This window comes from Cyprinodon tularosa, unplaced genomic scaffold, assembly GCF_016077235.1.
Source record: "Cyprinodon tularosa strain WSP-4 unplaced genomic scaffold, ASM1607723v1 ctg464, whole genome shotgun sequence".
Taxonomy (NCBI): Eukaryota; Metazoa; Chordata; class Actinopteri; order Cyprinodontiformes; family Cyprinodontidae; genus Cyprinodon; species Cyprinodon tularosa.
The window spans coordinates 151986-174076 of NW_024039190.1; the positions used below are offsets into that span (position 1 = coordinate 151986).

A 22091-nucleotide genomic window follows, 5' to 3' on the forward strand; every position below is an offset into this window, starting at 1 on the left:
AGTCAGGCTTTCAATATGAAATGACTAAAAACTAAAGAATGTAAGGAAGAAAGAGTGAAGAAAAATATATGGAAGAAAACAAACAGATGGACAAACGAAACATGTGCATTGAAGGATAAGCTAATGAATGGAGGGACAGACAGATGGAAGAAGCGATATTTGGATGCGGGAAAAATGGACAAACAGATGGAAAACGACTTTGATGGGAAGTCAAACAAATCGGAGGCCCGACAGAGACAGATGAAGAGACAGAAGAACATTTAGACTTTGCATTGTCATAGTCAGAATCAGAAGTTCATTCTAAAATCTCTCCTTTTATCATTAAATCTCCCATGTAAAAAATATAGGTCGCCTATTTGAAAACTCATTGAGGTCATTCAAATGGCCATCTTCTCCTGGTTCAATTCTCAATGCTGCATCATCTCCCTTCGTCTACACAGTCCAGATATTCAGCGTCATAGAGACAGGAAGTCCTCCAACAGGGTGCAGCTTGAATCATTAAACACAGAAGCTATCTGCTCTGCAGCCTCTCAGAGAAACAACTGCTGACCCACTTTGATATTTATAGAAAGATGGAAAGACCATGAGCACAGCCTTGGTTCTAGCGAAGTGGCTCCATTTAGAACTCGCAGAGCACGGTGCCTCAGAGGCAAAAACAGACCAGATTATTAAATACGACTTAGTGTAGGATACAGGTTTAAATTATATACATATACGCTTCCAAAAAAAAATGCTCCACATGAAATAAAATATAGAAAAAGAAATGGTGAGCAGCAGTTGTCAGAGAAACCAGGAGCTTCATTCTTTTATTTAAGTAATTATCAGGTCACAAATAGTTCTCACTGCCAAATAGTGCAAGGTCGTCCCCTCGTAAGAAATGGATTTACACAAATGGGAAAAGTTGAAATGGGTTAAAAGGAAGGCAACAGTGTGATTCTGGAATCTGGTAAATAACAAGTCTTAGATTTGATCATTTTAAAACAAGCCTGTCCTTAAATGATTTGATTGCATTAAAAGATTACAAGTAAATGAGTGAATTCAGCAATAAATCAAACAGTGTAACTCTGATTCTTAAAGCCCTAAAAAGCTGCATTTTGGTGGATAAGGAGGGAAAAATAAAGTTAGAGTAAAATATTAACAAGGAGACAGAAAGGCTTACACTCCATAAAGCCGGAAATGTCTTCTTATGAGTTTGAATTCAAGAAGAAACAACTGCAGAGCAGCTGCCAGGTCAGATGAGCTGCCTTCCTGACCTTACTGCCTGAAATAGGACTCCTTATCCCACATGATTATAGATTGGCTCCATTCACTTTCTAACACAGGATATTTAATCATATTAGGAATATTTTCTTTACCAACATCATTAGCCTTAAAAATGTTGAGCTACTTGATCCTCTGATAATGTTACGTATTCAACTTTGTTCCACCACTTGAAAAGAAGATGCAGCCGGTTTATTGGATTGTGTCTTTGGTCTGAAAGCCTCTGGCCACTGCTTAAAGAGTCAGACTGCTTGGGACTCCAGCAGAGTGCACTGTTATCATAACACTGCCTTGAGTCCAAGCCAATACCTCTGCCTTTAACTTAAAACAATGACCTGTTTCCAGATACAGCGCCAGTCCAGTCCTTCACTCTGTAAGTAAATAACTTCACAGTGAGGTGCTCAGACACACCCACATTCTCAGTGTTTCTTTGCTGCTACAGTAATGTATCTTTAAGCCTGGTGGGACTTTATCAAGGCTTTCCTCAACTTCTGCTGAGTTTAGATGAATTTTATAAAGTTAGATTCTGGATTCTGTTGTTGGTCTAGAGCTACAACTAACGATTATTTAGCTAATCGATAAATCTGTTGATTATTCTTTTAATTAATAATCGGAAAGGAAAAGGTTCCTTAAAGAAGGGTTTTTACACAATCACACAAGGTGAAACTAAAACTTTTCCAATTAAGGAGTTCTGGATAGAGTATGTTGATGAACCTAAAATTATATATTTTTTTTTTATCTAAAATGCAAAATATTTATTTATTTATTTTTTTTACAATTTTGATATATTACTGCTCTAAGTGGGGCGCTCTGTCAGTTAAAGGCATGTTTTAGTCTCTATACTCCAGTTAATGATTAATTGATTACTTGATTAGTTGATATTAGATTATTTCAATAACGGATTAATCACAATTAATCCGATTAATTGTTTCAGCCCTAGGTCTGTATTTTTCTGTGTTATTTTTTGCCTTCTTCAAAATGTATCGTTGAGTATTCTATCCAGCTAGTTTTCTATTTCCTTATGCAAATTGGTATATAAGGGACTGGAGGAAAAAATTAAAAGTGAATCCACATTTCTTAACTGCTGACATGAAAAAAAAAGCCTAATAGGTTATTTCCATCTAACCACAAACTTCAGCACCTTAAAGGTGATGATAATATAAACTGTCATTTTGGTAAAGGCTGTAAGGAAACAACTGTTGATTTATTATGGTGTTTCTCTACAAACATCTTTAAAGTAAACCTTAACTACAGCTTACTCATAATAAACTCGAACCTTATTTTCATGTCTTTAATCTGCTAGTTACTGTATCCAAATCTGTATTCATAAATTCAATCTATTCAAATGTATCCAAAATTCACTGAATTATTGTATTCAAAGTAAGAATTACACTCCTAGAAATGGTCAGCAAGAACCGCAAAAGCCTTGAAAACTTTTGATTATTTTAAACATTTTAATACTGTTTAATTTTATATTAGAATGTTTGGAAACATTTGACATTTCCTGTTTACAGTTTAATCGAAATGTGTCTTTGTTATTTCCTCCTATTTCTTTCTGTGATCATGGTAAACTTTATGCGACTCAAGTTCTGCTCTGTTTTACATAATACAGTAAAAGAAAACATCTCAAAAAAAAAAAGGAAACAGTATTCTCAGTGAGAGTTCATGTCCATACAAATACTGCAACTCAGCAAAGAACCTCATGGAATTGAAAAAAATATATACAATATTTCTTTGTGTGACCGTACAAACATACACACCTTTGTTTTGGGTTGTGTAAGAGATTTAGCCATTTACAACCCTTATGCAACTTAATTTTTGTTTTATTTTTTGCAGTTATTTTTTCCAGAAGGCTGTAGTGCTGGATTATCATCACCCATGCGCATTTCTGCACCATCACAATGTCCAGACTTAGAAGCAGAGATAGATTGAAAAAAGGGGGTGTGATAGTTCCTTTTGGTCCTCCATCATTATGATACCAAAAACTTTTTTTCTGGACAAATCAAAGAAAATTACTTCCTCCAGCAAATGGAGGAAGGGACGGTGGATGCACCTTAAAACAAGAACACACCGAATCAGAAAATCGTGTTGAAACAGGTCATACTGCTTGGCGCTCATTGAAAGTCAATTGGGATGCTCACACCAGACACGATTTTATGCTAGTGGGCTTGGATAGGTCCGACTGAGATAGACCCCAGGTCTATTTTAGTCGCACTACGCAGCAATTCAGTAGCAATTTCTGAAGGTCTGACAAGAAGAGCGGAGCTACAAAGTAAAACTCATCCACTTTAGGGGGTTGCGCGACTTCACGTTTGAAGTCGCGCAGAGCATATTTAGCAGGCAGGACAGACTTGTGCAAAAACAATCAATGAGACATTGAATAAAGAATACTTTAACCATGATAAGACAGAAAATGTATAAAGTAGGGATTCTCTTTAAGCCTTGGAAAACAAAACGAGGGACAGAAAGAGCAGTTTATTAATCTCACTGAAAAAAAGAGCTTCAGGAGGACAGAAAACAGATGAATAAAAATAACAAGGGGCAGACAGAGCAAGTAAGCATGGCTTCACTCTTCCCTCTTTATGAAAAAAAAAAGAAACAAAAACTCTGACAGACTTCACAGATCTCTCTCTGAGAACCATCTTTCACTGACCCGTAAGCATATAAACCGTCCCACAGCCTTTAGTGCTGCATTTTCCTTTTCTTTTAACATAGTTCCCATTATATTTTTAATATAGGCCTATAAAAATTCTCTCTGTTCTGGTTTCAATAACTTTTCATAATCTGTCCAAGTCAAACTTCGGAAATTGTTTTAATTTTTCTATAGCACAGAGACAGAAGCGAGAAAAAGAACAAAAAAGCTGCCCAGATCTGCACACCCTGCACAGTCAGAGCCTCTCTATAGGCAGTCAGTATGACATGGAATAAAAATCGTATCTAAGATTAAAAAGTCGTACGCCCCCAGTGCCTTTACGTGTTCATCTGGGATGGCTGCAGGATACTCTTATTTTACGCATGAACAAATCTGCTGATGCTGGTTCAAGGAAAAATGGAAAACAGTTTTAACTTTAAAAAAAAAAGAAAGGGTTCTGCCTTAATATTTTGACAGATCTTTGACTATGATGGAATTCAAAGACTGAAAAGTTCTGGTTAAAAGGGAACAGAAAAAAACAGCATGACTTTGCACAGAGGGAGAAAAAACAAAGCAGGTGAAAACTTTGACGCACCACTGAAAAGAATGTCAGATTCTTAGGCAGATTTGCTCAAAAAGATACCGAATAGAAAGAGAAGGAGGGCAGCCTCAGTTTGTTACCTCTTTTTGACCTGTGTACAGGTGATGCCGGAGAGCATGGTGATCGAGAGAGGCCTGGTTTCACTGGGGTCGTCGGTCTTTTATCCGTTTCCTTTTTAACCGGAGCCTCCATCTGCTGGGTGCCGTCCATCTTCAGGGGGCTGCTTTCTCCTTCTGGGTCAGGCCTCAACAAGGTTGTTTTTAGGGCCGAGCCCGGAGCTGGTTAAAGAGAAAGACACAAGGCAGTTAACAGGTGAGTGACTGAGGACAGCGAAGGCAGCGCAAATAACAGATCTTGACTCGTTTCTCTTCATTCCATTCGCAGCTGAGTCCACGAGGCAGATCGGTGTGGCGTCAACCATGCAGTCATTAGGTGGAGTTCATGTCTCAGAGGAGAAAAATCCCCTCCTCCTAAGAACTAATAATCAGTCTGATTTCAGAATTTTTCACAAAACAATCAATAAAGTCTAGTTGAATGATATCATTCAGAAACCAGAACATCAACCAATACCAAAGGGAGAGATCAGATCCTATTTGGAACATTATAAGAGCAGACTGACTGAAAGAAACAGCCAACAAAATAAAACACAGCAGCTTAAATCAGAAACTTATTTTTGGTGACAAACGCCTAAAAAAATTTTAAATAAAGAGACGTAAGGCTGGTGGTTTGGGACTGCAGTGAGAGCATGACTCAACATTTGGCAGTCTGCTGAACTTTCATGTCCGTCTCAAACATTAGTTTGTCTCGGCTTAGACTGCCAAAGAAAGACACTCACAGCAGGGACGCTTGGCTTTGTCCACCCACTACTGTATTCCCTCCACTCCATATGGAACCAAACTAAGGCACATTTACTTCTGTCAAGTCTGGGGGTAAACACTGGGACAACAGATTAAACGACTGACAGTAGGGAGCCGTTTCAAAGGCACTTCAGTTATTTACTCTGCAAGTGACATGCTGTTCATAAGTTTTTATAGAAAAAAGACAAATGAGCAGCAAGACCAATTCAGACCAAACTTAAAGAGGGAAGATTTTTCATAGTTTTTTTTGTCTGTGGTTTATTTAGATCTATCATCTAAAAGTAGAAATTTACCGATACAGGTTTGTTTTGTTTGTTTTTTTAAGACTAATGCTGAAAAAATGGTAAAATCAGCCAAATATACCTGCTGGTTGATGTATCGGCCTATCTCTATCCAAGTGTTTGGTATGATTTCAGATGAGCTTCTGCCTCATAGCAGAAATACTCTGCGGCCTAAAGGCGGATATGGAAAGGTTAGGTCATCGATACTGGATGTGGAAAACTTGCTGAGACTATGAGCATCAGCAAAGCCTCACAGAGTCTATAAAAGAGTTCAGGTGGGAGATGAGACATTAGGTTTCCATTGTCTGAGTTTGCCTCGATTAAATAAGCATTCCCAGGCAGAGAGGGGCCATTGTTGAGGTCTCTGCTTGGCAACGGGACAGCAGCCAAAACACTGCAATGACAGCAAGAAGAGAGAGGAAGCAGAGGGGGATGGTAATGAGATAAACTGCAAGCAGAAGATGAAGACTAGGATCCGTTCAGGGCAACAAAAAGCAGCCCAGTAGAAACAGAAGCTGGTAATCCAAAGAGCTTACCACAGAGACCAATAATGCCATTAAGGACAAGACAAAGCAATATGTTTCCACCTTTTTGCACCTGCATTTGTCTTATCCAGATCACTTTACAGCCGTTAAACAGCTAAATCCCTCAGATGTATATGCAAAAAAGTGATGCAACAGAACTAGAGGTATACATGCCGCAACCCACGGCCAAACAAAAGTTCACTCCCAGTTCCATGACAGGTAATCTGACATCTAAGGTAACAAGAGCTGTGGAAGCGATATCTATCTTTTATACACCTGAGATGTGGAGTCAAAGCTACTGCTCATACAATATAATCAATGATGACAACAAGAAATATGCTTCACAATCTCTGGAATGCAGGAGTCATTGACAATGCATACCAATGAATACCTGAGGCTCTCAGTGTAAAATGTGATGGGATCAGAGGGAGGGCTGCTGCTGCAGAGCTGGAGACTAAAACAAGGCCTGAATGATGCCAGCTTCTGTCGGTACAGACAGATAAGCAGAAGAAAGTTCACAGCAGAGGACTTGTCTTTCTACGTCAAGGAGAATACTTGACTAATATTTGCATTGAGGAACTAATACACAGGCCGTTTAACTTAATAAAAACATTTGTCTTTATTTAATATTTTATGTATTGCATTATACAAGATTTAAAACAAAACAAAATCAATTGAAAGTCATTCTAAATCATCATTTGGGCAGAGTATTTAATCTCTGATAAGCTAGTTTTATTCTCAAGCCTGGCAGAGAAACTGCAACCACAAGAGGACCACAGCCAAAATCCATTAGTCCGTCTTCCTGCTGCATTATTTCATATTAATGATATTTACGAATCATGAACATCTACTTATTCAAAGATGCTGAGATTAAGAGTCTTTCAACAGACAACACATTAAATGCAGATTATTGAAAATGGAAAAACTGGCCAACCAATATTTCAAAAACATTGTTGTCTTAACAGGTTTAAGTCATGTTAGGTAAAGCAATTTTATCTCATTTAAAAAATAGTACGGTAATAAGGCCTTTCTTCTTTATCAACTTGCACTTAATCAAGGTTTAAAATAAAGCTGCTTAAGTCTTTACATACACATGATGTGTATTTGAAAATGAATAGATTGCAAAACATGCACATTATCAGAAACTGCTTCATTAAACATCACACAAACATCCATAACAGCAACTCCCTTCTAGCATAGTTACAACAAGCAGGCAAAGCAGCATAAAGATGAGTCCATTAGAATGTGAAAGTCATGTCTAACTCTAAAGGGACCCATGCAGGGGTGCCTGGATGTGTGCATGCCTGAGCACAGTATGACAGCAAAATGACAGGTTGGAAGTCAGCAGGTAATTAGGGCAAGTCAGCGCCATTTTTATTCTGTAAAAATGGACAATTGGAAAAATATACACAGTTTAGATGAAGACCAAATGAAAACTAGGGCAACTAATACTTCTACCAGAGAAAATGAGATTTGCTGAAATCCAATATCACACTTCAATTATTCTTTCAGCAGTCTTATAAATAGCCCTTTTCAAAGTTGTATACTATAGAGAATATTACTTTCTGTGTGCATAAGTGCATAAGAAAATCTTTTAAGTTTAATTTTACATCGAAGGGGGTTTGTCCAAGCAATAAAAACCTCATGTTATAAGTTTTATTGGAGAGCCCTCTGTATTTAAGCAGGCCTTTCTTCTTTTTACCCAAATAAGAGAATAGGGGTTAGGGCTGGGCAATGCGACTTAAAAAATCTAATCTCAGATTTTTCCCTGCAAAATCAGATTAATCCCTTTCCCCCGCTTCTCCCCAAGTTTCATAATGAAAATGAAAAATGGCATACATAACTTTAAAAAAGCTCCCATTTCAATCACCCTATCTGGGAGGTGACCTTCATTTAGCATGCAACAAAGTTTAAGCAATAAACAATGAAAAATTTTACAAACTTAACCCCTCCAGCTACAGGGATAAAAAAGTGAGCTTGTTTAACAGTTATGAGCAGACATCTAAGTACAAGAAGTAATGAACTGATGTCCCTCTGAGCTACGGGAGCCCACAGAGAGGATTGGAGGAAGAAAAAAAATCCACTTTTTCACAAATATTAAGTCCTCATATTAAAAAAAAAAGAATAAAAATAACCCTAATTCACCAAATCAATAAAGTGATTAATCACCCAGCCCTACATTGGATATATACCATAATGATTAAATCTAAAGGCCTGGCACTAATCGCTTCAGTAATCTCATTTGCAATAAACTGATTCCAAATATTTTCAGCATCGTAATGAATTTAAGCATTTAAATGGAAAATTCTCCATCTTAGACTGGATAAGAGAAGTGAATTTCAGTGAGGGCTTCATTCACTCTACTGACTGGTAGCAGAGAGGTAGCATTACATCAATCTGAGCTTCACAAAGACCAACAAACAACACGGTTACTTGTGTACCCTCTTCATCGTACTAATCAGAGCATTTTTAAACACACCTTACCAGAAGTAAGACATCAATGTGTAAGAGTTTTGAAAGGGTAATTGTTTAAAACCTTTGTATCCATTCCAGACTAATTTAATGCCCTTCAGTGTTTGAAGGACCTGCTGTTGTTCTGCTGCAGAGGGGCTGCAACTGATGTTCAATTCACAACATCCAGAGTTCTTTCACTGCCATGCCGGGATACAGGGCAGGGTAAAAATATGGGCCAGGGCATGCAATATTTATGAAGCCAGGAGCTTGTCTCTGAAGCACAGCTCTATTCTAGCCAAGCAGCCCACAGTAGAAAAAGTAGTGAGTGCAGCAGCGAAACCGCTAATTAAAACGACTACAGCCTTTTATTACCAGGATACAGAAGGGCTGGATTCTGCAAAATATAAGCAGAGCGTAATACAAGATGCTTCACAGAGAACATGGACATAAAAAACAGAAAGAATTGATGAATGAGACCGAGTGAAAGAATGCAAAGGTAGTAGATTGGAAAGAGTAAAAACTGAATCTAAAGACATAGAAGAGGAACTCTGGGAAACAACGCTGCGTTTCATTTGGGACGGAGCAGGGGACAAATGAACTACCTCATCGCTTGCTCCAACCCATCACACCCCCCACCGTTGTGTCCATTAGTTTCCAATAGGATGATGTAAGAGAGCAAGGGGCCCAGACACACAGAGGAAGCGCAGAGTAAACAACAAGCAGCGGCTCCGCTGCCCCACACTGAACTCTGAGCGAGTGTCTTTTCAGACCAAAGGTTTAAGTGGTTTAACACAGGGGTATTCAACTAACCTTGGGTCCCGTGGCCCTCGAAGATGTTCCTCTGTTGCCACGGAACGTTTTCTAATGACTGCAGTACTGACTTAGAATGCCATTAGGATTTTCAAAGGTTTGTTAATGAACACCTAATTTAAAGGACGTAAATAACTAATGACTTTTAATGTTAATAATAAATTGCTCCATGTAAATAAACTAAAAACTAAATAAAGTATATAATGTAATAAATATTACTACTGTAGGATCCATTAAACAAAGAAACAATCAACAATAATGCAGAAAACCATTTTCTTCAACTAATCAGGTGCTGACTAGTCCATTCATAGCCAATAAAGTAGGGGTGGGTATTGGCAAAGAAGTCATGATTCGATTTGAATCACGATTCACATGCCACAATGCGATTCTATCACGATGCATCACGATACTTGAAGCATTGCGATGCATTGCGATGCATTGCAATATTTTCACTGAACATTGTAAGAAAAAGATACAGCCCTTACCAGTGGCTGACTGGCTGGGTGTGATCTGGATTCTGTCTTCAATTGATACATAACTGAAAGAAACTGAATTCATACATAGCTGTATTTATTGAAATTACTTTTAGAGGTGTTGCCATGGAAACAAATACTGGACACAAATATTACTATTACTGGCGTGGACACACTGACAAAAAGATCTTAGGATTCATTAAACTTATAATAATAAGGATAATCAGTATGTTTACATGGCCTCAGTGGTCCTTTTGCAATTTACGTGTGTCATATCAATTTCATTTTTACCTTCTTTGTTTTTAAAGTCAGAATGCATCAAAGCATCTGACTTGAAATGTGATGGAGCCGGGGGGCGAATTTTCTCAGTCTCCTCCATATTTTGTTTACGAATGACTCGTCTCAGTATCCCGCGGCCGGACATGCTGGTGACACAAGGCAGCGGGCGTCAACACATCTGCAGCGACATCTGATGGACTGGAAGTTGTATTCCACTTGGTTTGACTGATGTGCGGCAACCATTAATTTATTTTATTTGTTCATTTTTTTTTAATAATCAATTCTTGCCTTCAAGAATCGATGCAGTAGATCACAAAAATTAGAATTGCGATGCATCGATTTGAAGATTATTTTGCACACCCTTACAATAAAGACACACAGAGCTAGTTCTACATACTGACTGAGGAGACCAGCATTTATTCACTGCTATCCAATAGACAGGAGAATACTAATGCTTCTGTCACTGTCTGCTGCAGCTTTCTGCTCATCACCTGGCCTGGACTTGTAACAATGCCAGGCATTTAGCCTCTGCTCCTCTGAGCCAGTGTGTGCCACAGAGCTGCTGAAAGGAGCTGCTTATCTGAGTCCCTACGGACCCTACATCTGCTGCTGTCAGGAATCATGCCTCAGCAAACACCGACCTAACCTAGATGGCTTAACCAGGGGTAGGAGAGAGATGGACGGATCAAAGCTGCAGAAGATCCAAGCTGTGGTCATTGATATCAGAACACACCCTGTCAATAACTATGGAAATTTCTTTGCAGGTTTCCATCTGGTTTGTTTCCTAGATGTTTTTTGTTTGTTCATTTGTTTTTGTTTTTTTGTTTTGTTTTTTAAATCAGTTGGTAGTGACGAATTCATCCTCTTTCCTGGTCTCTTACACCCTGAATTACCTAAAGGCAACAGAAAAATGGCAACCATTTTGTCCTATGTTTATTGACCTGAATCGTTGCCAGACTCAAATCAATTAACTTTTCTATTTCAGGGATGATAGTTAATCAAATTAATAGCGATTAATCATAATAGAAATAATCAACCAATTATGTAATCTATTAATTATTAACTGAAGTATAAAGACTCTAAAACATCGGATTCTGCTGAAAGAAACAATTCAGTTTAGCTACTAAAGATCCATTTTGCATTAAGATGAACATTTTTGACTATAAAACATATTCTCTATTTAAGTTACATTCAGAACTCCACAAGTGGAGTTTCAGCATTAAACTTTTATGTTTTAGCCATTCAAATACATTTAAAATGTGTTTTTTTCTTGTTTTATTAATTTAAACTAGGGCTGAAATAATTAGATTAATTTTGATAAATCGATTATTGAAATAATAATAATTATAATAACAAAAAAAATATATAAAAACCTTTTTCAACTGTCAATATGCTCTATTCAGAACTCCTCAAGTGAAAAAGTTTTATGGTTTCATTCAAAGTCTTCTTTAAGGATCCTTTTGCTTTCAGATTATTTATCGATTAATCATAAAAAATAATCAGATCGATTCAAACAACTGTTCCTTGAAGCATGTGAATTAGTGAGTATCTATTCTGTTAAAAAATAAAAAAAATTATAATAATAATAACTGCAATGATCAAATAATGCAACAATTAAAAGCTGCATAGCTATTTCTGTTTCATTGCAATTTTTTTTCCTATTGGCGCCAAGTTTGGAAAACCAACACAAAGATATAAGCTTAATGAGAATGGTGGGAGTAAAACTTTGGGATTTTCTATATTAATTCTAAAATGTATGTTTTTATAAAAAATATATTTCAACAAGAGACACCACAACTCCAAGATCTGAGAAATACTAAAAAATAAAATGAATATTAGAAGTTGTATAATGAGACTACTGTCATTCCTTCATGTACCTCAAAAGATTACAGTTCAGTTTTTTCCAGCTTTTTTGTTTACCTTATTGATCCGAGAAGTGTAGCTCTAAAGATATTAGAGAGCATTTAAAGTACAATGTGGTTAAAAACATCAAAACAAGCAGATTCGGATTCAGTAGCTGCTACACATACTTCTTTACTGGGGTTGCATATCAGTAAAAACATGCTAATGAGGTGTAAGAAATGGAAGCAGTAACAGCCCATCTACCAAAATAAACATTACCAGCATGGAGAGTTTGAATACACAGCACTTTAAATATAATCTATCAAATATGGCACCCAAGTAGTCCATGGAAATGGCCATATTATGACCATTGATAATCTGCTTCGATGCATTCTGCAGCTCTTATTTTAAAAATTTGTGGAACCTTTTTGTGCTTTTACCAGGTTGTCAGTTCCAGTTCAATATGTGATACTGGTGTATCACATATTTATAGTGGGTTACAAAAACTAGCCTAAGCATAAAGAAGGCGACTTCATCACCTCACACACTTCCTGATAATAATGACACTAAAGCAGCACCTGGCCTGTGCATTAAAAAGCAACGTGGATATTTTCACAACATTACCTCAAGTTTCAGTCACTCTAAGCACCACTCTCACAGCAGTTCACCATACAATTACAGCTAAGAACCATAATTTCAAGGACTTTTGTCTCCCCACATAAAAACCCAAAGCCTATTTGCAGCCAGCAGGATTACCATGTAGGTTTCTTTATGTCAGCCAAATTCAGTAAGAGAAGGTAAAAATCAACCACCTTTATAGATTAAAGGGAAAAAAAAGCTATGCCCTCATGTTGTAATGTTTTGAAGCCTTTTTTAAGAAGCAGTAATACACGGGGAAAGGATGATCTGTTTGTACCACTGTAACGAAGCATATATGCCCTTTAGCTGGAGAGGAAGCGGTTTCTAATATTAGGATGGGTCTGCTGACTGGAACGTTCAGATAACCAGAGAGTACCGGAGCCCCATCTTGGATATTCTTCATCTAAATGGAAGTGACAGAAAAAAGCAACACATTCCAAACGCAGACTTCCTTTTACTGCACTTCCTCTATGTTCCAGGCAGGTGACTGGTAGCAAACATAGGCTTTAGCACAGCTTCATCAGCAGCTACAAAAAAAAAAGATACAAGGTGCAAACAAAATAATCCCGTCCTAGTACTACAAATGCATGCTTTAAGAGCAACTAGCTCCTTTAGTTTCTAATAACTTCTTTATTACCTTGCATGTTTCTAAATAATTTATATCATACTATGCTGCAAGTTTTGCTTTTAGGTTTTATGTGACACCATTAGTAGCTTCTGACTTGCCAAATGCAAGTAAAGTTTAATGGGACAGGAAAAAGAAAGCTTTTGCTTTTCTTCAGGTCAGTGATTTAAACATTGCCATGTTTAAATTTGAGACTACATTACGCTCAGCTGCACTGAATAAATACTGGGTGGATATGATTACAGACTATTGGCTTCAGAGATTATTGACAGAATCAGTGACATTTGGCACAGTAATAATATTAATAATAAGCTTATATGCTTGAGAGCTTGCCAGGAGTTAAAGATGTGCCTCTTGATATATTCTGTTTTTAAGTAATTAAAAACAGAATATTTATACAAATACCTTCATCTTTTAGCAGCATAAACCACAGTATATGGACCATGAGAGGTTTTATTTGCACAGTCCTCGCTGTATTTGAGCTGCTGGGTTTAAAGTTAAAATGTGGAACGTTGATACAGTAAAAAAAAAAAACACATGCTTCCAATAATTGAATAAAACATACCTAAACCCCCTTGATAAACTAAGGTCTGAACTTCTCCATTTATTTCTGCAGGTACTTTTCCAGGGAGCTGGGATCCACCTTCTACCCGCCCATGATGGGTCAACATCAGGATGGTGTGATTTACACCAGCTGGGTGCTACAAAATGGACTAGAGCAGACATGAGGCTTTATCTCTGTAGGGAGTTGAACTTAAGAGGCAGACGACTTCTCCTCCTTCAAATGTTTGAAATTCTCTTAAAACAAGTTTTGTACTGGATCATAAAACCTGTTTTTTGGGGTGGGGGGTTTGTACAGTGACATGTTGCCGTCTTACCATGAACAAGTAGTTATAGGGAGACACGATCATGAAAAAGTTACGTTTCAGAAAGCTTCTTCTAGTTTGACATTTGTTATATTAGATGGACATAAAGTATCATTCTGATCAACCCGTTTCTGGCAAAAAAAAAAAAAAATAAATAATAATAATAAATTGATTTTGATCTGTTTAAGCTTTGAACCTCTGAGATGACAGTGAAATTTTAAGCAGCCTTTAGGCCTTCTTATAATGAAGGTGTTTTTGTCAGGCTAGCCATTCTAGCTGCATCCATAGCCAATATAACTCACAGCTACAGCAGTAATTTAGAGCTGAAACAATTAATCGGATTAATCGATTTCTGAAATAATCATAAATTAATTTAGTAATTGATTCATAGTTAACTGGAGTATCACCACTGCAAGTAGCAATTATACCAAAACAAACAAACAAACAAAAAAAAAATCAATATTGTGCATTAAGATCAAGTTTTCTTCTGTAAGCATGTTCTATCCAGAATTCTGGAGTGGAAAAAAATTTAGCTTCACCTGATTAAATTCTGTTTAAAAAAAAATCTTCTCTAAGGTACTTTTTGCTATCCGATTATTATATATTCATTGAGAAAATAATCGACAGATTAATCGATAAGAAAAATAATTGTTAGTTACAACCCTACACTAAATAAAACCAGGTCATCCTAAGGCGCTTAACAGAGTCGATAAAGATATCAGAGCTAGTTTATGAAACTAATCAACATGTCAACCCTAAAAAAAATGTCCTAGTTTTAAAATAAGTAAAACCCTGTTTTCTAGCCACTTCTTCCTCTCTATCACACAAACACTGTAAGATATCACCTATGCTTACTGCACAAATAATGTCAGCTTACAAATCAATTTTTCTTTGAAAAAATCTGTATAGCTGAAAAAGCTAATTGAAAATGACAACAGATCTGGGGCTAAAATTGCAAAATTACAGATTACATTTTTAATTTTCCTCTGCATTTAACACAAATATTAAATGCATGCATATGCTCTCTAGCCCAGAGTTCACTGTCAGAGGGCTTAAATTTACTTGCAGCTCACATGCATGGATTTGTCCACCACTGCAGCTCAGTCTTCCTTCCTGTGTGGCAGCAAACCAACTTTAATCAAAGTATTCCCACAACCTGAAGGGCTGAAGTGAGAAAGTTACCCCTTGGTTCCATTGGATGCAGAAGCAGTGCATGTCACTGTTGGCCGCTCCTCTAAAACAGGCAGCTGTTCTATTTTTGCTGCTTCAAATCCATGTCAGTCTGGAGCAGAGCAGATCGTTCAGGAAGGCAGTCAGTTGATCAAAAGTTTACAAATAAAAGATTATGATGAGATATTATGGACTTATGTAAATAAAAGTTATGTTCATACAAGTAATCAACAGCTTTAATGTGACAAATCAAAGAGTGACTGAAAAAAACTTTATATTTTAACTCTGTTGCCCAAAATATGGTGGTTAAATTAAGAGCAACCATGGTAGAACAGGTTAAAAAAAGCACTTAGCTGGTTCATTGTTCTATTTCTAGCCTACAAGTACACTACTATAGTGTGGTGATGCAATGCTGACGTGATGCTGACGCTTCACTCTTAAAACGCTCCGGGTGAAATACGTCTACAGGAAGAAGCTGCATTAAAACCCAATGGAAACGAGGGGTTAGTGCCTCAGGGCCTGAAGTGCACTGCGGGATATAAGGAATAGCGCATTATCTGATCCATCCCTGCAAATCCAGTTTTTATAACGCGGGAAATAACCTCTTAAAAAAATGGCAATGTGTAGATACTAATGTGGATGTTTTCAGATTTTGATGAAGAAGAACATCTCTGCTACTCAGTGCGAACAGTTTTCTTTTTTTGTGCACCGTTTTGTTTTTGGCTAGCAAACCATTTGTTATCATATTTAATGTCTTTAACCTTTAAAATATTCCAAATATGGATCTCTGGCTAAAACGCAAATCTATGGTTATATCAAAAGAGGAACCATCTTCTAAAAAAGCAAATCAAAAGTGATGCCAGACCCAGTGATGTCAGGATTGACCCAGATACCGCCAATCCTCCAATAGGCCTCAATATCACTAAGTAGCTGAAAGTTATGTTTCAGGCTAACTGGCTCAAGCTACATCCCAGGTGAAATGAGCTGCTCCATCTGTAAAATGTACGGTCCCATACCTTTTACCAGCCAACGCTGTAAAACCTTAACTTTGTGCCATCACTCTGACGCCGTTTCTCCCACTGCAGCAGTGAAAAGGAAACATTAAGCAGATTCAGCTAAAAATGTAATTGCCAAAACCTATCCACTAAGCGCAAGTGCAGCATGAAGATTAAATAAAACGGCTTCTTAAAAAACTGCTTACTTTGTGCCAGAAGATGAAATGGCAAAAGCAAAATTTTCCATCTATATGCATTGTTTTGAGGTAAAAATCTACTACTCAATCACTGAATCCATCCTCACCTCCTTAATCATCATCTGGTACGCTTGTGTCACCGCCAAGAACAAGGGCAGACTGCACCATGTCATCCGGTCTGCAGAGAAGGTAATTGGCTACAATCTTCCTTCTCTCCAGGATCTGTACACCTCCAGGACTCTGAGGCGTGCAGGGAAGATTGTGGCAGATCGCTTTCACCCCAGCCACAAACTATTTCAGTCACTTCCCTCTGTCAGGAGGCTGCGCACCATTAGGACCAAAACCTTATCCTACAGAAATAGTTTCTTCCCATCCACTACCAGCCTAATCAGCAAGGCCCAGAGACCCCCATGACACTTACCCCATTTACACTACCCTTGAAAAACTGTGCCGAGACCGGTCCGAGCTCAGTAACTGAGATAACTTATCGTGTGAAAATGGAAAGCAAACTGAACTGAACTGAGCTAGACACAACTGGACCGCGCTAACTGCAGACCAGTTCCAGAGGTGGGCTCGGCTCGGTTTTTCCCTGGCTCTGTTCTCTGATAACAAGAGCACATGAGCAGAACGCGTCATCTCCGTCCGACTGCACATCCCGATTCACACTCCATTCCAGTAGTTGGCGGTAATGCCCCTTCGGAAGTTGCTTGCCAATTAACACAAAACAGAAGAAGAACAACTATAAACAACAATCGAAATCTTCTCCACGCAACATTTTAAATAATGGTTGCCGTCTTCGCCTGACCCTCCGCAATAACCGCAGTACAACAATAATAATCAAGCATAACTTTCTCAATGTGATGGGCGCCGGCATTTTTATTTGCTTGATTCCCTCCTACTTCATCTTCTTCTTCTTGTGTTTTATGGCGGTTGGCAAACAACTTTTGGTGCATTACCGCCACTAACTGCTTGATTTCCTCCTTCAATACTGGCAGTAATACCGAAGATCGTCACTAGGAGGCGAGGAGTCGAGGAACCGAGATAGCGTGATGTGTAAACGGTTGTCAGAACAGAGCGTGGACTGGTTAACTGATCCGAGCTCGGACCAGTCTCGGCATAGATCGATTTTTCAAGGGTAGTGTTAATGCGGTAACTGACACTGCCTCTCTACCTCCCTCCCCCGTTCAGGACCTACAAGCTGCACCAACGTAGCACCTCCAGACCTCCAGCCTACTGTGTATAAGTATATAGCTACATGCTATATATTGCATATATTATATTGTGCGCTCTATTTCATACACAGCTATAGACTCTTTATTCTGTACATATATCTAATTTGAATTATTCTGGATAAATTTAACAAGACAAAAAAAAAGTGAGTGCCTCTGAACCTTGGAAATTGCTTTTTTTCATTTGCAATTACATTGAAAATGCAATCAATTGTCAGGACCTAAAACCGAGTTCTGAAGAGCATATTTCTTAATTTTAACTGCAATCATATTTATCTGAGTGTACAGTGAAGATGCAATGAAGCATAGACACAGTCTACAAACTGCGACATAGATTCAAACAAAAGGCTTCAAGGCTGCAGAGTTGGAGAGACTTCAATGAGTTTCATTGTGACTGATGTTTGGGAACCTTTCATGTCTGTCTCTGTCCCACTAATACATCTGAGCCCCACTTAGAAATGTGCTGAATCTGGACTTTACCTCCATCTATACAGCTGGGAACTTGAAAACCTTTTGTAAATCAACTAAAGCTCTTAGCTATAGAGTCTCAATATGTCCTTCCTTAAGGGGCTTTTTGAACCGTTATGCTGTCGTCATTCATAATGTACTCTATTCACAAACCTGATTGTGAATGAAATGTGTGAAAACAGCTGCATGTGGATAATAAAAGCTCATTCTGTAAACACGTTATGCTTGATTGGCATGCTCCAGATATGAACGTTTAAATATTACGATTAAATAGAGGAATCGAGGTTGTCCTCCATTATAGTCTAATACTTTTTTGTGCTGGTTTGATTACCCACATTTTACACATGTAACCTGTCAAAGCAACATAAACAATGAACTGTTATTTACCAAAGTATTACTTTCAGGTCATTTTTAAGCTCCGCTGCTAAACAAAGACTTCCTTTCTGTTCTAATAAGGATTTATAATTAGGCTGTAAAACTAGGAGAGTCTCTGAGTTCCCTCTCATTATTTCTTTACAAAGGGGCTCGAACCTGCTCCAAAAAAAGGACAATACACCCCCCCTTACATAACTCCTGTAGCTGAAAAAGCATAGTTGACTGATCCTGTTTACAGCACTTCTGACAGCTAAAGCTGTGGATTCCCCCTCAGGATTACTCTTCATGACACATGTGGCGAGGGAGCCTCAACATAAAGTCTGTACGATGGCTCATTGACTCATCACCTACTTTCATCCTGATATCTGGCACCAGTGTGGCCCTTTTGCACCTAAATCCAGACAAGATCCCCCAAACAGTTTTAATGCAAAAGTAGAAACGGAGTCCTCGCTCCTCTAAGACTTGGTTGATTTAGATTCTACAATTGAACAGATCAGGCTGTCATATCCAAACATCTAGTAAAGAATAAAGACTAGGTATAAAAAAGAGGGATTAAAAGATTAAAACAAAAAAAAAACTTTTTTTTTTCTTAGGGCTGCAAATGGAGCTGTCAGCAGCTCAGGTCCAAAGACAAGTCTCTTCAAAGAGAGAGATAAAACCAACAATCTAGTGGCTGCATTTCCACAAAGGAAGGCCTATCCCAGCTATTCAAAGCCATCCAGGTGTTCTTGCTCAAGCATGTTTAAGGAGGCTAAGGAGATACATTATCAAAGATAAGGCTCTGTAAGAAAAATTTAAGTATTCCTCTTTAATAAATTTAGAAGGCAGCTCTTTGTTCTAAAGGGATATCATTAAACCGTCTGAAAAGGTTCACAAGAATAGAAATCAACACAACAAAATCCACTATAGGTCAGATGTAACAGTCTATAGATGGGGCCTTTGCAAACATATTCACCCCCTGAACTTCTTTCCTGATTTAATCACATCCTAAACACAAGCTCTTTACGGTGACATAATATGACAGAGAAAAAAAAGTTGAAAAAGGGAGAAGAAATAACTTTTTCATTCTTACCACTATGTCTTATGTATTTCTAAATAACTGTATTCTAGGCGTGGCTCTAAGTCTGGGCTTAGGATGATTCCATTTCTCAGCCTTAAATCTTTTACATCCATTTAAAAATGGATGATCTGTATTCAGCTTAAGCCGTCAACTCTGATCTTTCAAAATAAATTATGAAAAACAACATTTGTACCATAACACAATGCAGGGCTTTATTTTCCAACGAGGCAAACCCGAGTATAACTGACTGCAGGTAATATTTAGAGGTATCACAGTAAATGGGACAGATAACAAATGCACACCTAAGATTTGTAGCATATATATATTTTTTTATGTGTGATTTCCATCCACTTCACACGTTTTACCCTTCTGTGTTTTTCTATCAAACTTTAACTGTCTAAATGTGATAAACCTCAACAGGCAAGAAAGTTTTTGTTTTTAAATGGACTGCGTACCTCATATGTTTCAGAAAGGGCTGCAAAAAAAAAAAAAAAACACCCTTTGAACCTCTATGAGCATGACTGGCAGACTAAACATCACATGATGAAACATTGTGTGCGTCTCTCTGCTGTAAATCAGAAAACAAGATAAATGTCCATCTAGGTTCTAAGTTTTCATGCACATTGTGTCGTTTAGAACATTTCAGCAGGCTGCCGATCACGATTCCCACAAAACAGGGTGGAACACATTAACACCCCGCTTGATGGGAAGCCAAAACAAGCTCACCCCCCCCCCCCTGGTCAGCAGGAAGGAAGTTTTCTTGTCTGAGGGACGAGGTCACATTGTGAGTGGCCCCTTCTATTGGCAGAAAACAGGCAGCATCTCAATACTCCAACGCTTCGATGAAGCTCCAAACATCAGATAAAGTTTGCTTGTACTAGAGAGAAAGACTTCAAACTTGGCAGTCTTCTAGAGAATTTGCAACAGCTGAATAAGTAGCATGACATTGGCTTTGACTGCTGAAGTAATCAGAGTTTAGAAATGCATGAAGAAATCTCACACCAAGTCCAGGCTTGGCTCAAAGCATGATCTCATTAAACTGTTTAGAGGTTTCAGGGATTTTTTACAGTGTCTGATTATACATCAAACCAGTAACTAATAAATAATACCGGAAACAGATAAATCAGTAATTAAGTTTCACACTTAATAGTTAATTTAGGGACAGAACTAGAATCTTTCATCTCTCAAACGAAGAATTCAGCCTTAGCTACTAAACAATTTCCATCTGTAGTCGTTAAACAAAAAAAGGATAAAAATTTATTGGCAGGAAAAAAACTGAATATATATGGATCCCTATCTACCAATGTTCCTTTCCTCATTTCAATTTGCCCCCTGATATTGATCGTTGTTGCACTTTCATAGAACAAGCAATAATGATGACATTATGCCATTAATCCAAACCCATATATTATTATTAGACAGATTAGGGCTTATTCGGTGCAAAGCATTTTGGGGTCATTGTTGAAAATTAAAGTTTGTAAGCAAAACTGATTGCTCAACAGCATGGAAAACTTTAGAAATAACAACTCCTGCTGTACCGCATCATCGGTTTTGCACTGTAATTGTTCCCATGAAATAATTTCACAGTTCCTTACATTTGTGTCAAAACCAAAGAGGCGGATCATCACTGCTTTGGGCCAAATTATTAATCCTGCTTGTGAAGTTTAACTGGTTACAAGTCCGTCTCTGTCTAACTAACAAGCTTTGAAGTGGCTAAAAAAACAACAAAAATAAATAAAAACTTGTTTTGGGTTTTTTTGTCATCTTGGACGATTAGGATTTTAATCAATTTTAATTAAAGTACTTAAAAAACTACATGCATGTATTTCAAAATAGGTTTATATATATATATATATATATATACATATTATTTATTGTTTATATATATTATATTATTTATATTCATTCATTCATTCATTCAACATAAATCTTGCGCAAGTAACACAAAAGTTCACCCAACAATAATTGCACAGATTTTTAATCAGTACAAAATGTACACCTATATATTCAGTCCAGAACTATGATGGAGTATTAGGGCCAGGCTAGAGATTTTTTCCTTCTATTTCAAGAATAAAGTCTTAAGATTACGAGAATAAAGTCGCAACAAGAACAGCCATAAAATGACAAAAATAAAGCCGTAAAATTACGAGAATAAAGCCGTAAAATTACGAGAATAAAGCCGTAAAATTACAAGAATAAAGTCATAAAATTGAGAGAATAAATTCGTAATATTACGAGAAAAAAGTCACAACGCGAAAAGTCATAAAATTACGAGAATGAAGTTGTATTTCATGACAACTCCAACAAGAAGCGCTTTCTTCCCTAAAATGAGGAATGTCGAGCATCATGTGAAGTTATACTTTTGCTCTGGTTTGAAAAATAAGGAAATCTTTTAGCGCACCAGCAAAAAATAGGTCAGTGTGTCAAAGTGAACTCAGGCTGCTGTTTAGTGGT

At 37.5% G+C, this 22091-nt stretch overlaps 1 protein-coding gene across 5 annotated transcripts in view; it reads right to left on the reverse strand.

Annotated features, from left to right (window-relative positions):
* The window catches only part of map7d1a (MAP7 domain containing 1a), a 55190-nt gene that overhangs the window by 31799 nt on the left and 1300 nt on the right, over positions 1 to 22091 (reverse strand). For all 5 annotated transcript variants that reach the window (XR_005282158.1, XM_038301247.1, XM_038301246.1 and 2 more), the window contains exon 2: positions 4574 to 4771. Coding sequence is in view for 4 of the 5 variants with exons in the window: in XM_038301247.1 (XP_038157175.1) it covers positions 4574 to 4771 (198 nt within the window). In the remaining variant the exon portion in view is untranslated. The remainder of the gene's footprint in view (positions 1 to 4573; positions 4772 to 22091) is intronic.